Source organism: Colias eurytheme, chromosome 10, assembly GCF_061535395.1.
Source record: "Colias eurytheme isolate Ceu_HAF_F1 chromosome 10, ilColEury1 Martin Lab GWU primary, whole genome shotgun sequence".
In the NCBI taxonomy this organism is placed as follows: Eukaryota; Metazoa; Arthropoda; class Insecta; order Lepidoptera; family Pieridae; genus Colias; species Colias eurytheme.
Window position 1 is genome coordinate 7818530 of NC_142989.1, and position 17369 is coordinate 7835898.

General features: G+C 30.8%; 1 protein-coding gene across 1 annotated transcript; it reads right to left on the bottom strand.

The window, feature by feature from the left end:
• Positions 1 to 1651: 1651 nt before the first annotated feature.
• On the bottom strand, positions 1652 to 14609 carry LOC149905300 (alkylglycerol monooxygenase-like). Its single transcript, XM_090106344.1, has 9 exons — positions 14277 to 14609; positions 12430 to 12557; positions 11237 to 11388; positions 9920 to 10023; positions 5915 to 6077; positions 4612 to 4763; positions 4261 to 4392; positions 3857 to 3976; positions 1652 to 2014 (listed from the first exon to the last, which is right to left on the bottom strand). The coding sequence occupies exons 1-9, from the start codon at positions 14409 to 14411 to the stop codon at positions 1754 to 1756; spliced, it is 1347 nt and encodes a 448-aa protein (XP_089962470.1). The 5' UTR covers positions 14412 to 14609; the 3' UTR covers positions 1652 to 1753.
• Between the last annotated feature and the right edge of the window lie 2760 nt (positions 14610 to 17369).

Sequence of the window (17369 nt, forward strand, 5' to 3'; positions counted from 1 at the left end):
TTATAACGCAAGTACCTGCTATTGTTGCATCATTATTATAATGCCCTTAATATCAATCTATACAAACTATAGTTACGTGGACACCATTTTCATAACTTATAACATTATTTATGAATGTTTCCTTATGCCTTTTGTAACCGACTGTAAAGGACGACGTTGAAACAATTAAAAACTGGACTGTTGTAAATTGTCATCAACTATTTGTTTTGCTGCACGATCGCAGAAAAAGTTTAAAGTCAAGGATTATCATCCTCTTCGGCATAACGGTGTCTACCCATTGCTCCATTATATTTTACTGAATGAACGGCACGAATCGCTAACGACTACGACTTTTACGTTGTACAACTTTTCACAACCGTAGCAGTAAATTACTGCAATGGGTTCGTTTACAGATTAAATTTTATAGGAGCGATTCGAACTGGGCATTGAGGGTTAAACGCATTTTGAACTGACAAAAGAATTAAGACAGGAATTAAAATGAGGATGCTTAATTTAATTGAAAATATTGTGATAGTTTTTTCAACTATGTAGAGTTTTCCTTCGTTTATTTTATGATGACAGAACAGTGGGTAGATATCCTTATATTCAACATTTTATGTGTCTAGAAGAACATTTCTTCGTACCTATTGTTTTTACTCGGCATGCTTGCGAGCTTGTTGCGAGCGTTTGCCCTTTTATAATAATTTATGTAAATGTTACAGTCATATTATGTATTTTGTATTGTACCACATTCTTAGTATGGTATCCGAAATGCAACGTTTATTTGCGTAGTATTTTTCGTAGATAAATTCCACATAGATAATGATATTATTATATAGATAGGTATATATACAATCACTTAATATAGCATTTAATTGGTTTCTATAATTTAAAAAATACTATGTTTTTTGTTAAGATAAATTTAATATTTTTACAGTTATACATGTGCCAACTGCAAATAAGGACGTTTGATGGTGGTTTCCCATATTAGTTCAGGATCCATCGCCCATTTTTGCAAGTGATTACTATCAAGCTAATTTTCCGTGAGTAGCTTTATTTTAATGAGACGCCCAATAGTTTCCTATACGAAACTCTCGATTGTGGTAGCTAACAGAGGTAATAAGGATACAATTTTTTGATTTGATGGTTCTCAACCGACGGGGTCTGGGTTCGATTCCCGGTGGAGACGAAGAAAAAAAATGTCTCGGTCTGGCAGGACACAGAAGGCTGATCACCTACTTGTCCCTAAAGAAAATCGATCAGTGAAACAGACGTATGAATAATGCATCTGCCCCTTACCCCACTACGGGGACACAGGACTTCACTTCACTTTTTTCTCAAAAGATATTATCGGAAAGATGATAGACAGCAGATATTAATTTCTGCCTTCCTTATATATTTATTACGGATACAGGAAATAATAAATTAATGTGGTTTTATCGTTTATGAGTCCACTGTGGCATCACTTTATCTGTACAAATTACAATCATATACATATTATAATTTATAAGCAATATGATGTAAATACGGGAAAAAAATGAAATGAAAATGAAAAATTTATAAATTGCCAGAAATGTGGTAACAAAGGTTTTACAGTATACGAGAATTACGTCCGCACAATAGAAGGAGAAAATTTATTCTAAATTCTTGTGTTTAAAATAAAAAACACGTGTAAAAAATATTTATAATTTATTCGAAATTAAAAATGAGTTAACAATATCATACGTATTAACTATTAATAGTCTTAACATACGCTTACAAATATTGTCTTAAATCAGTCCCCTTTCTTTTCAGCTCTTATAACGGTGGTTTTATACACAAACAAGAACCAAAACAAAGCGGATGACACGTAGAACATCTTTGAGAACATGCTGAGTCGTATTGATGGTACAAACGAAGTGATCACGATCAATGTGAGGCATCGAATGAGTTCCAGGAAGGGCGCCCTTGGAGACGCGTCCAGGATCATTCCGAATACCGTCAGAGAAGCGAGAATGTATAGCACTAGGACGAGTACTACGAGTGGTGACATACTCTGTGAACAAATGGTTAATATTAATTAATCACGTTTATCAATACTAATATTGTAAAGCTGAAGAGTTTGTTTGTTTGTTTGATCGCGCTTATCTCAGGAACTGGTGGTCGGATTTGAAAAATTATTTCGGTGTTAGGAAGCCCATTTATCGAGGAAGGCTATATAGGTAGGCTATATATCATCAGTCATCACACTAAGGCCAACAGGAACGGAACAATGCGGGTAAAACCGCTAGTTACAGATAAATATAGAGATAGAATTGGGAAGTAGTTTACGAACTTTATTAATTTTTGTCAGAGACTCTTATGAATGTAAAAGTTGTTTTTTCTTTGTAAAGGCTGTCATTTAATCACAAATGTTTTATTATGATACAAGTAACCGCATTAATAATGCAATCCGTAGGATACAAGTTTTTGTACATTTAGTCATACTTGGTGCCCAACTTTGTATAAGTTGGACACCATTCATTGCCAAAAAACTAATTCTACGACATGGCATAAATATTTAAAAACCATTTCAGAAGTTATTAAATGACTTAAAACTTCCCAGGAGTTAACGTTTTAGAGATTAAGCTTTCCACATTCATCCATCAAAGTTTGTGCCAAAGCTTCAAGAGTAATTTGGTGCATACTTTTAAAATATTTCACAAATTTTGTCGAAGTACCTACCTACTAGCGAAGCTTTGCTTTCACATTACATAAGAATACCGCGAAATTAGAAGCAGGTACAACTAAATATACAATATACTAAATATACAGTTACAAATAAACTAAACTAAAATAGCACAACTAAGTAAGTAGTAAGATAAATATCTTGAAAGTAAAATTACCTGGTTAACATAGTGTATGAGAGAAGTTTAGCCATATATATGTATATTTATTTAGTTATGTTTTACGCATGATATTATATTTGTGTCCAAGTTAAATTTAGTATATTAGTGTATGCGGTTTCAATATATTAGTTCAAAGCATGCAAAGTTTAAAAAACATAACATAAACATCAACGGCCTTAAGCTAATTTTAATATTTCCGCTCAAACCGGATTAGTCAAATTAAACAAAATCCACGTTTTTTCCAGATATTTCTGATACATAATAATATTCTAGTACATTTTATGATTTAAAATCGGAATTAAAACTACATTTATACTTCGACACAAATAAGCTAGATTTCTAAAAGCCACGCTTTCTTTGTTACTTTTATTAAATGGGAATTGTGACTGCAATTCCCATTTAATAAAAGTAACAAAGAATTATCTTTAATAAATTATATTTTTTTTCCCTCAAGCCTGTATTTTCACTCTCACTCAAATATTTTCACATTACATTCAGTTTATCTACTTTATATGATGAGATCATTTGTATAGTTTTATGTTAATTAAAAATATGCATGTACGGGTATACTTTATTTTTTATTCGGTCGTTTAGTAGTTAAAATAAATTTCAATTAGAAAAACAAACACGCCAAAAATAAACTATTAATCACCTTATTAATTCATTTGTATTTTACACAAACAACAAATTGTGTGAGTAATACAATAATTATGTATTAGTAACGCCTGCTTTGATGTACTACTATATAATATGTTGGAGTTGTAGACTGAAAACGAGAGCTTTAGGTCATGTTGATATTTCGTTCTTATCTTGTATTTTCATCCTCTTATGTTGAATGTAAGAAGTAGCTTTGATTCGTATTGAATATTTTAGTATGATGTGTGTTACACTCAGATTAAGATATACGACAGGGGTAAAATTTGGGTCGATATTTTCTTCGTGTTTCGTTTGGTACAAACTTCTCAATTATCTTGTAGTCTTATAAGTAAAGTAAGATATTATAAACTCACCAAATGCATCAAAAATAGGCGGTAAAATCCATAAAGAACTAAAGTGTAGTGACTCAACAGGTAAACGATGCACCACTTAGGAAGAACAACGTCATATTTCACGGCAAGATGTATTTTGGGCTGCAAAAAATATAAGTAACATGCATTTAAATGTTATATTAATTAATTATGTAATTAGATTATAGATTACTTATCATTAAAAGTATAATAAACAAGGAAACAAAACAGTAATGTAAGACATAAGTCACGCTAATAAGGCTGTTCCGGTTTCCTTAACAATATAACTTTGTCAAATTTTATGAAGATTTTTATGAGTTTGTTAAGAAACCGCTTTGATCCTCGTCTGATCTTCCTACCTTTGATGTAGAAGCACAATGTATTGCGTGGGTAATGGGTATACTTACGTCTTCAGGCAAATCCTGGAACTTAACATATTTCTCAGGTTTCCAACTTGGTCTATTAAATATAGCGTGTATCTTGTGATCCCATTTTGTGTAATCCTTATATTTCTGAACAACATACTTGTTGTAGTAAGTCTGAAAAAAATAACATAGGTACAATTAGAATATGTAAAGAAAATTGTATGTTGTACTCCTAAATATTATATTTATTTTAATTGACACATTTATAAAAAATAATAGCACCTTCAAAGAAAATTTAGTTTATTATCTACGTTATTTTATTATCTACGTATTAGAATTTTTTTTCAACAGGCGCTATCAAATTTTGCTAAATCAAAATAACGTTTTATTTACCTGCAAATGGAGAGGATTGAATGAAGGTTGTTGGAAAATAAGACCGTACACGATACGATCTGTGTCCTTCTCTGCTCTGAACGTGCCGAAGAGTTTATCCCAGATAATTAACACGCCGCCGTAATTGACGTCTATGCAATAGGGATTACTTCCTGAAAGCATGAATTATATTGAATTCCTTTGTTTTATAAGGGTCAATCAATGCATTAAAAACGAATAAAAAACAATTGAACCATAAGTCAATGGTAGTGTTGTCCAAGTAAGTAATAATTAAATTCAGACTCATATAAGAAAAATAACATAACTATGTACTACAATTATATATTATTCAAGATTCTTATTGCTAGAATATCTGAAGAGATTTGGACGAATGTTGTTAATAAGTAGTTGTATATTCGATAGCTAATTAAAAAACGTGCGGTTTTATTTTAAACGCATAACTTGTGTAAATTATAATTAAGTATACATACAATTAAAAGTCCTGCTTCTTAATTGAGTTAAGATTTAGGTACTGAGTTAATCATGATTACACAACAAACTTCCAACTAACTTTTGACTCCACCTCTACAAGTTTTTCATCAAAGAGACGGTGTTTTCATGCGTAAAATGAACTACCTATATACCTAATTTTTTGCTCAAACTATAAAAAAGATCATTCAAAATATGATTATGTAATAATTATAATAATAACATTGATAAATCTTTGCAATTAAGTTATATTATTAAAGAGACAACATAATTATCTTATAAACTTTATAAATACGCGTAATATTTTTAACCAGCATGATAAAAGCTAGGGCACAAATTTGCGACCACATTTGCTAAATGGTTAGCGGCTATGATGCGGTAGCCAGATAAATGGCGAGATCATTCTTATTTTCTTCCTCATTTTAAAAATCCCTGAAGTAAAATTGAGTAAAGTATTATCTTCCCCACCATATAGGCTATAAACCTGTACCATATAGGCTTTAAACCTGTATAACCAAAACCAGGCTATAAACCTGTGCTCATAACAGATCAATCATAATTACATTTATTTAGGACTGTGATGGGACTCACAGGGACGTTTAACACAATTTTCTTGCATCTTACACAATATGATAATCCCCACAATAATATTACAATACGAAAGTGTGTTTATCTCTCTTTACATCAATCGGAGCGATTTTGTGTCTGGAGATTGTTAGGACGCTAGAGAGTAAATAGGCTAATTTTGCAGCGGTAAAACAACTCATTCCCATGAGAATTTCCTTTGACTACGCGGCAAAGTCAATTTAATAATAAACAATTATTGTCTTCTTACCATGGTGGATTCTGTGGTGGCTGGGAGTATTCATGAAGTATTCTAGAGGTCCAAGCTTGTTCACTATTTCAGTATGAATCCAGAACATGTATAGATAACTGAATTGATGGTGAACCATGAACTGCGCTGGTGGGATGGCCAGAGCAAGAGGGAGGTAGAATGCCTGTAAACAATTTTAATCATTAGTTTTGTCCACGATACTTGTATATTTTTACTAGCTGTGCCCCACGCTTTTACCCACATTGCTATTAATCTTAGCTTGATGCTCCATCCTCCTGCATAAATGGGCTATCTATCACTGAAAGATTTTTTAAAATCGGACCCGTAGTTGCTGCGATTAGCGGGGCAACCAAACAAACAAACTCTTCAGATTTATAATATTTGTATGATAGGTATATTAAATGTAGAATTACCAAAAGTAGCTGGTATACGAAATATGAATTATAAATTACTACATTACTCGAATAACATTTAAAATGTATAATAATAACGTTTAAAAGGTTGTAATTATGTTCGTAAAGAAACTTTAACCGGATGCGTGGTTAAATTGTCTGTGTAAATATTTCTAACGTTTGTTTTAGATTCAGTCAGTTATATTATTTATACTTCACGTTTCATACTTCATACTTCGGAAACATAATATTGTAAGTAAATAAAGAATGATTTAAAACAGCTGACCATATACGTGCATTCCGGTAAAATTATTAACCTTTAATATGCTTTGTAGTCGAGCAATTAGAAACCAATTGAGTTGATTGGTGCTATTAAAATCTTTATCTAATAATGTTATCCGTAAAAATGTTAATTAGTGATTGATAGGTAATAATACCTCATCTCAACTACTGTTTAATGATATAAGAAGCACGGATTTCTCTCATATTACTCTATTTTATAATTGACCATAATTCAAAGTCAGATCAGTTTTAAATACCATCATCATACTTTTAATTTCAGCTTATTCTGATAGATCAGGATATAGCAAATTTAAGGTAAAGTTAGCGATAATATTTGGATAATCAATACAAATTAATAACATATTAACATATACATACTGCTGGCTCATATCTATGGCTCATATGTAAAGTAAAAGCGTTATTATTTCTCTATTTCGTGAATATTAAATAAAAGTAGAGTGTAAATATTTCTGATTGAAAGTTGATGACATAAAGAGGTTTACTTTATTTAAATGTCGGATATTTTCATGTTTCATGTTTTATTCCAGCGACACAAATTGTAATAGAGTTATTTTAACAGTACCACGCAGGTACTGTTCTATCTTATTGAATTTCGTAAAACCTGTATTAAACTCATAATGTAATATTACCCTCGGGTTGACCATATCTTATTATATTATTTATTACAAGGCATGTATGGAGAATACAATCCTTCTTATTAGAATTCCCTTATTAGCATTCCCAATATTATTCCGTATACAGCTCTATTTCCTGTATAAACAGTAACTGATTTTTCATCCGACTTTACCAAGTTAACGAGACCGGATAATTAAGTCTCTTCTGCAATTATTGATTGAAACGTGCATGCATTGCAGATGTACGTCATCGCGTGCCGTTTATTGCGTGATTATATCGATACACGGGCTAAAGAGCGTTGAACGACCATTAGTAGGGTTACAACACAATTAAACAGTACAGTAATTAATATATTATATAGACCACTATTTCTTTTAATATAGATTAATTTGCGGTGACAGTGGTGGCTCAGTGCAGGATCGGACTTCAAATCGACCCTTTCAATCAGGCGAGGGTGCATGAAAAAAGTTTTCAATACATCTGCGCATGTTATATCATCACCACTGCTTTAATTCTGAAGGAGGAGGAAATCGTCATGTTACTCGAGAACGGCTCGAGAGGATATTTTTTTAACGTTTTTGTCAAGACACAAGGAAAGTTCTAATGGAGAGAAAACACAAAAAAGGGGCAATAGAGCCACATAGAATAGAACTACGTCTACCAGGGCAGCCAGTTTAAAATAAAGTAGACCAAGTTTATGTATTCTCTTTTAAATAGACATGAATTCGTAAAATGACAATGACGTGAGTCACATTGACAGCTGGTATATTTTGTGTTGAGGCGGGTCATAGATTGTCTTATCTATTGTATTATTTTATGATAATATTAGGTTTCCGCCCGCGGCTTCGCCCGCGCAGTCAAAGAAAAACCCGCATAGTTCCCGTTCCCGTGGGATTTACGGGATTGCGTCATTTTCCCGGGATAAAAAGTAGCCTATGTCCTTTCTCGGGTATCAAAATATCTCCATACCAAATTTCATTAAAATTCGTTCAGTAGTTTAGGCGTGATTGAGTAACAGACAGACAGACAGAGTTACTTTCGCATTTATAATATTAGTATGGATTAGCTAGATAAATATCATTATCAATTAAATTCCATGTGAGTCATTAAGAATAACATCTGCACGATAGATCGCCAGTGATTATTTAAATTTGAATCCTATATAAACATATAAATTATAGTGTATATTATTTGTTCTATAAAATCAAACGTTTCCACAAAACAGTCTTAGCAAAGTGTATTTAGGTTAATCTATTGTAAGGGATATACAAATTTCAATCAGGTCATTTAGTTATTAAAATGTATTTAAATTAATCATTTAGAGGATAAATAGATTTTATTATATTTTCTTTTGTCCTATGCCTTTTTTCTGCATACCAATGTAATTTTTAGTAAGCTTGATTTTGCCCCGGTCGTCTGGAAGCGATCACTAGAAGAAGATAATAAGTTATCCATCTATAGTTTTATTAAAGAGTAACATATAAATAAATAAATTTTACATAAAGCGGTTACCCTAAGTTATAATGATAGTAAATGAGCCGATGTAAATACATAATCGAAGCTGATTAAATTTGTAAGAATTAATGATGTTACATTATAGCTAATTAACGAGTTTTAGAATAAACGTACATTTAGTATTAAAATTAAATTGCTCTTTTTTATAAAGCATTCAACATTGTTACATAATGTGTTTATTTTCTCTTTATAAACAATGTTTTGAAGGTGATATTTATGAAGCTTGATGTCATATGCGTAAAGAAAATATTAATAAATAAAATACTATTTAAATCATTAGATTTAAAGCGCAAGAGCAAAACCTCAGTAACTTTTATCTCAATTAAAAAAAAACCTTTGTGAGCAGAAGAAATTCACAATAATAATAATAAACGGATTAAGTATATAAGATAAGTTTTGCACCTCGTAACATATTGTGTAAAACTAGTTAGCAAAAGCGAAATATCCCATTAAGAGAACATTAGCTGTCCAGAGTGTGAAAGACGTCGAAACTAACAGAAAAGTTATTGAATAGTTGGGGGACAGAAAATTGTTTACGAACGAAGTAATATGAGCACGGTAATCATTTTATTTCCTCCATTCGATAGCTAAATAATAAAGCTACTTAATACTTATATTTCTATAAACTTATAGCAAAACCGTGTTCGTGAAAATGACCGGTGCGTTTGTCAATTTGTACGGTTTTAATATTAACTTATTAACGAACTCTATGCAGTTATATACGCATAATACGCAAAGTTCAACATACATGTTTTTTTTTTTACAAATTAGGAGTTACTTTATAATTTATATTTCATCTAAAAAAGATATAAAATACCGTTCCAATAGTTTGAGCTGAAAATCCAAGCACAGAACAGTTCAATAATACACCAAAGAATTCGTGGATGGCGAATTGAACTTAAATTGTATTTGCAATCGGTGGACCGAAGAGTCCGTTTCCAATGTATTATTTACGATATATCTTTTTATATGATACTGTTAAATATTTATGATATTTATACGTCACATAGAATAATATACAAACTTGATTAGTACCTAGTAAGTACATAATATCCCAAAATAATTAGACCTTAACGTAAACACATAACGTCATTGTAAGCCTGTTCTATAAATAAATGGTTCTGTTCTAAAAAAATAAATGCCTATTCTTCTATTAAAAAAACTTATAATGAAAACTCACAAATCCACACCATCCTTGCACAAATGATTGCCTGATACCGACTCCCATGTTGAAATCTTCTGACGTGTGATGAACCTGATGTTGAGCCCAGAGAACGTGACTCTCTGCAAAATTAACATTTTTAAGTTTGTGGCAAACAACAGTATAGAATATTAGCCAATAATAATATTATAATCTAATCTAATGTATCTTTGGAAAGTGAAGTAATTTTTAAGGCAGACAAATCTGTATAAAATGAAATGGATTATACATCTATACTAATATTATAAAGCTGAAGAGTTTGTTTGTTTGTTTGAACGCACTAATCTCGGGAACTACTGGTCCGATTTGAAAAATTCTTTCGGTGTTAGATAGCCCATTTATCGAGGAAGGTTATAGGCTATATTTCATCACGCTACGGGCAACAGGAGTGGAGCCACGGGGGTGAAACCGCGCGGAGCAACTAGTATTTTATATTATGACTAACGTGTAGCAAGAATAGCAAGTGTGCATCCTGAAAAAGATATCTTACCTTTAATCTAAATATTTATATATCTTTTTGGAAAATTCAAATGTGTATTACTCAATGTGAATACCTTATACTTTAGTTATTTTTATAATGATTTATCAATAATTGAGAATAACACAACTAATTTTAAATGTTTTAAATAGAAAACCGACCAAAGAACTATTATGAAAAGTGAAAAGTCTCTTTCATGTGTAGATAGTTATGTTTCTTATATGGGATTGAAACCACTGACATTACAAAGCCATTACTGAAAATATTTTAGTAGAGGTTTCAATACAAATGTATTCGTTTTGGGTCGACAGCAATTTTAAATCGGTGGCAATATTGTAAATAAACATCTGATATATGATGAATCATCATCTGAATAAACATTTTGATTTAAAAAGCCTATTCATATATTGTATTCCAAATACTAAACATTTTTCTATGTATTCGGAATTGAACATTTTTCGCCGTACTGGATATTTCATAATATTTTAATAAAAACTGAGTTTTTTTTTTAAATTTGCAATCATGATCTGCGAAAATATGGCTTTGTAAAATTGTTTCGTTTATCTTTGATAACACAGGATTTTTATTCGAATATTCTATCTATAGATGTTTGAAACATACTGTATGAGAAAGACGTATGCAAAATATATTTCATAGAGCTATATAATGCACGGTATGATATCTTCAGGCTGTTGCACCCTTTAAAGCTAACATAATTGAGAATCCATCCAAGAACCATAAGCTTTTACGACTATGTCAAAGGGATTACGACGAATAATAACTTTAAAACCGTATTATAAACAATGTTTAAAACTAACCATGACAAGCTCTGTGCATCCAATAGTAGCAGAAGTCCATCCCCAGAGCTGCTAGAACCCAAGTGGTAGTGGAATCCCATGGCAAATCCACCATTTTCCAATTATTATATATCCAGTTGTATGCATAGAATTCTGCGCCGCGCCATATCAATCTAGAACAAGATTATTAAGAAATCTTAACACCTTCATAGAGCCGTTATACAGTTTATTACTATTTTCTTGAAAGTTTTTCCAATATTCTAGCTTTGAAACTACAATAAAAAAAAATGTTAGAATCTAAATTTTAGATAGATTTATATTGCTCAATAAAAATATGCTGTTTATAAGAATTATATATTATGAGAGATGTTTTTTTTTTCAAAAAACAGTAGGTAGTGTATAACTAGTGTCAACTAAGTTGGATATCTATAATGAATTAGTTCTGTGTTAAAATTCGTACGTTTAATAATTTCCGATTTAAAATTCAATCGTGTCTGTAATTATAATAATATTATATGTAATATGATAGGTATACATCTATATTAGCGTTAGCTACTATTAAGTATTCTGTGTCTATATTATGCTTGCTGTATTGACTCTATAGTCAGTAATTATTTTTATAACATAACACGATAACATAAACGCAATATGTTAATGACTTTATTAATTGTTTCATTTCATTATTTATAATATTTTCTACCCAAGTGCATGTGATAATGACTGCTCTATGATTAAAATATTGCACAATAGTTGGTAACTATAGTAATTATCTACTTTATACTTAATAGTTTTACTAATGCCTTGTAAATACTGTATAATTATATTTATGCATTTTTCAGAGTAAAAAAGAGAGTGTGTGCGCAGCCAAATGTCATAAATGAAGTGATAGATATCCATTTTGACCAAAATCGTCACCTTATTCCATGACGTGACGGTATTGTCGAGACGTGGCCGAGACCTTGAAATTTTACCCTCACATTCACATTCACATTCAAAGCCTTTATACATTTTATATATTATGTAATATTAAATATAGTTCATAAATTAAATATGGAGGAGGAGGTGAAAAACTGATACAGAAATCGATGTATTGGCTGAATATAGCTTATTTAGAAGACTTCATGGATTAAAAAAAAATTCAAAGGGGAAGACGGGATAATTTATTATAAAAAATATAAAATTAATAATAATAATATGTTGATTAATTGACTTACCTGCCGCCTTCAAGAAACAGTCCATTTGAAATGCTTGTTATGCCGTCATTTAGTCTTATGCCTCGTTTACCCTTAAGCTTCAGAATGATATGTTCCAGTATCATAAAGGTAAAGAAGTAGGGCCATGACTGAAAAAATAATATTTATGATTCATAAGATCAATTCCTTATCAATTCTAAGAAGTTTTTTTTACGTATATCGTTTAGGGCCGATTTTTCAATGCTTGGATAAAACTTATCCGTCCAATGTATTACACGATAATATTAAAATGTCACGTAAACTGTCGAATACGGGCAATTAGAATACGTTTTTAAAATGGTAGTTTTATACATTATTCGACGAATAAGTTTTAACCAAAGTTTGATGTATATAATGTTTAATATGCATAAAGTTTCTCTTTGAAATTAAAATACAAGAAATAATGACAAAATTAACTTAAAAATATCCTCAGTTATATTTTCGGGCATAATATAAAAAATATGTTGTATATAAAAAAAAAAAATGTTTCAAATTAGTATTTTTAACTCATAATAAATAGCTGATACATAAACACATTAAAAGGCTTCAATATGGATAGATTTGCAAATATTGCGAATTCCGGTAATTATCCGTATCGACATTAATTTATACTAATAGTCATAATTATATGAAGCAACAAGCTGCTTTTAATTATTAAAAATAAGCAAACAATTATGTATTTTTATAATCATTCTATCAATCAACACACATTATGCGGTTTAAATTATTATATAATAAGGTAATAAATAGGTAAATAATGATATAAACTAGGGATGTAACGATACCGATACCGATACCGATATATCGGCCGATATAATCGGCAAGCCGATATATCGGTATCGCCGATAATAAAACAACCGATACCGATATCAAACAATTAAAAAAACCGCGCCCAATGAACGATGCGGGAGGCCGCCAGCGCGTGCGCACTTTGTTTTCTGAAAAAACTCTACCAATAGTGAACTTTTATTAGGTACTGATTGTATGTGTATTACTTAAAGTTTAACTGACTTTGTAAAATAATAATACTAAAATAAATGGTTTTGTTGTTTTTTGATTTGGCATTTTTATTTAAAAGAATACGATTAACAGTTGAGTCTCTGTTAAATGTTGGTAACTTTTTATGCATAATGCACTATTTATTTTTCTACCAAGCCATCGATATCGGTATCGGTATCGGTATCGCCGATACATTACTACAAATATCGGTATCGGTATCGTATCGGCAAAATCATGTATCGTTACATCCCTAATATAAACATAATAATATATGTGTGTTTCTTAGTGGATATAAAAATTTGGGAGATCGAAATGTGTATATCAAAATAAAATATTATCTATGATGCTAGAATAGAACAAAAATTTCAATTGATGGATAATGTACTTCCAAATATTTTTCTTAGAAACGTCTATAATTCTTGTAGTAGGTACAAACCATAATCTAAAAATACTTTAATACTATTTTATTCATAGTTTAAATAAAAGCCTCTTGTGTCTTATTTCAGTTGTATCCTTACTATAATATAAAAGTAATTTTGATAAAAAAAGGTATGCAAACACAATAATATAATCTAGAGGCTGTTTGTTATCCTCAGCGTTAAGAATTATATCTTTATAAATATTACAATAAATAAAACAAATAACTAAGGTACTTGTTTCTATCTATGTATAAATTTTTATATTATGCCTAATAGATAAAAGGTTAAATAGTAACGGTAATAAGGTTAATAAACATGTAATATACATAATAGGTAATATATTATTATATAAATACACATGTATAAAATACAATATCACACTTCGCATATATGAACTATATATTTTTCTACCTGCACATAAAAATTGGGCACTTCCTCGATCCTTTCAAACTGCGACTTCTTGGGGTCTATCACATAAAACATCCGGCCGAAGCCTTCGATAAAATCACTCGTCGACGATATAACCGAACCATTGTTATGGTTCATTTTGAATGTTGAATTTTAATGGGATTTTAGAATATTTTATTCTATTTATATAAAGGCACAATTGCTAAAGCAATTAGGCAGATTGATTTGTACGCGACTTGTATATTTCTTATGATTGTGCAACTGTGGCCAGCATTACAGTGGCGGGGCAAACCACGCACTGAAAAATTACACGCATATACGATATTAGAAACGCGAATTGGTACTGACGATTCGCCTTTTTTAGCGTATTATTTAGCTGTTGACATTGCATGTCCTACCGAGTGCTCGGACGAGGAAATTAGGCTAAGTGCTGTTTACCGTTAGTTAAGTTTTTGCAACGCATAGCGTATGATTTTTTTAGCAAACGAATTCAGTGAATATTGGAGCTGATAAGCTGGGCTAATAAACATGGTATTTTTCATTGTAGCAAAAAGTAATGATAGACTACAGGCTCATGTTGAAAAATTTATGGGTCATTTGAATCACCAGGTGACCTATCTAGAACGATATACGAGCATAAAATAATGAGATTCAGCACTATGACGTCACTTGTATAAGCTGTCCAACTGAGTGCAGATGAGAATTCGAAATAGACCGGGATCCCTCGCCCTTTTTCGTAAGTGATTACTAACAAGCTAAATTTTCGTCAGTAGCTTCATTTTGACGAGACGCCCAACATTAGCTAGTACAAAAATTTCGTAAGTGGTAGCTAACAGGGGTAATGAGAACATAATTTGTTGATTTAGTGGTTATCAAAAATTCATTACTAACTGGTTTTTTTATTTATAATTCTTATAATAATAATCTAAATTAGCCGAAAAAATATTTGTCCTACAAAATGCTAGGTTTGATCAACGAGGTCCCATTTTTGCAACATGTACTATTTACGAGGTCATGAAAAATTATTACTAACCAGCTGATTTTTTTTTTGTTGGTTAATTAATAATTATATAATTTAACGCCCACATTGTCCTACACATTACGTGGAACGTTTTTCTAGTCCGACACTCTTAGGTTGTAGTACAAATACTAGATGTAAAAATAATAAGTATCAAGTTGAAACTTCGTGAGTAGCTTCGTTTCAATGAGACGCTCAAGAATTTCCTTTACGAAAATGCTCGATTGTGGTAGCTAACAGGGGTAATGAGGACATAATTTGTTGATTTAGTGGTTATCAAAAATTTATTACTAACTGGTTTTTTAATTTATAATTCTTATAATAATAATCTAAAGTAGCCGAAAAAATATTTGTCCTACAAAATGCTAGGTTTGATCAACGAGGTCCCATTTTTGCAACATGTACTATTTACGAGGTCATGAAAAATTATTACTAACCAGCTGATTTTTTTTTTGTTGGTTAGTTAATAATTATATAATTTAACGCCCATATTGTCCTACAAATTGCATGGTATATTTTGCTGATCCTCCAATGGAATTTGAAATTCATAACAATAAAAATCTATTCATTCTGTACATTTTTCTATTGGAGTTTAGTTATATTAGTACGCATGCGCGCGATGCTGCGTACTGTGTTTAGTTACTCCATGCTGAAGCCGACTATATAACTTACATTTTTTTTTTAATTGCTCAGCAAAAATGGAGTGTTCTTTATGCAGTGTATTGTGTGATAACCCTCGCTTTAGAGAGAAACGCGAAGAGATCAAGAAATTTTCTCAAGAAATTTTGCTTTCTTGTCGAACTTTTTTGTCTGCTCGAAAGCATCATAAACATAAATATAGTAATGTCGTATTACCGGAAAATTGGAATGACGACATAATCGGGTATCATTCCTCTTGTTATAAGGAATTCAGAGTGAAATCTCAATATTTGTGTTATCAACGGTAAGTCGATTGAATATTTTTTAATTTTATTTTCAAAATAAGGTAAAGCACGCAGCCGTTGCTCAGGAATTTGTATATCTATATATATGAATATAGATATACAAATACATGGAGTAAGCAGTTACTGATCGCTGAGCAGCTACTGGGTGTTTTACCCTATATGATAAATAATTTATTAAGTAGAAGTTTTCACATAATTATATAAAAAGCATGATAAAATTATAGCTATTTTTTTTTGTAAACAATAATTTTACAAAGTATATTGTGCTTTACATATTTTACTAAAAATTTTGAAGTATAATATATAAATATATATATATACATTTAAGAAGGGTTTATCGTTCAGTTTGTCCATAAAATGCTCTTAAACAAATAAAAATGTTTAAGAGTATTTTATAGACAAAATTTGCATTTATCGTTCAAGTGCAACAAGGACCTTACTATTTATCTCAACGGATGCAATAAAGAAACAAGTATAAACCCTTCTTAATACAGAAGTTAATTTAACCGCGTGCTTCTCATTTTCTCCATTGAGAGTCAGAGAGCACAATTATATTTGGAAATGCCCAATTGTTTTTGATGATTTTCCACAGAGCGTAAATCTAAAAAAGCACATGGTCGTACACTTAAAAAAAAAGCAAATTGTTGTCTTAAGTGTCTACTTTTCGGATCTGCTCATAAAAAATGTTTAGCAAACTAAGAAGTATCAAATTTTTTAACAAATCAATGAGGTGAAATTTCGAAAAAAAAGTTTTCAAACTCACAGACTTTTTTTAAAGGAAGCTAAATTGTTGAAATTTTTTTATTTTTGTAGTTCTCTCTGAATAACTCCGAAACCGTGAATGATAAAAATTTTGTATGGTAACATATGAAAACTAAACAGTTGGGACTAAAATAATTTTTTTTTGTTTACTGAACGACGATCTCCTTCCGAGTTACAATCTGTTGAAAATTATCCAAACATTTATGACCTTTTTTTCAATCCCGTAATTTTTGTGTCTAATGTATATATACTTAATTTGAATTATTCTTTTATTTATTTGTTTTATACAGAACTGAGCCAGCTGTAACATCGTCTGCAGCTGAATGTACTGAAGTTACAGACGCTTCGACTTCTTTAACGTCTGCTCCAATC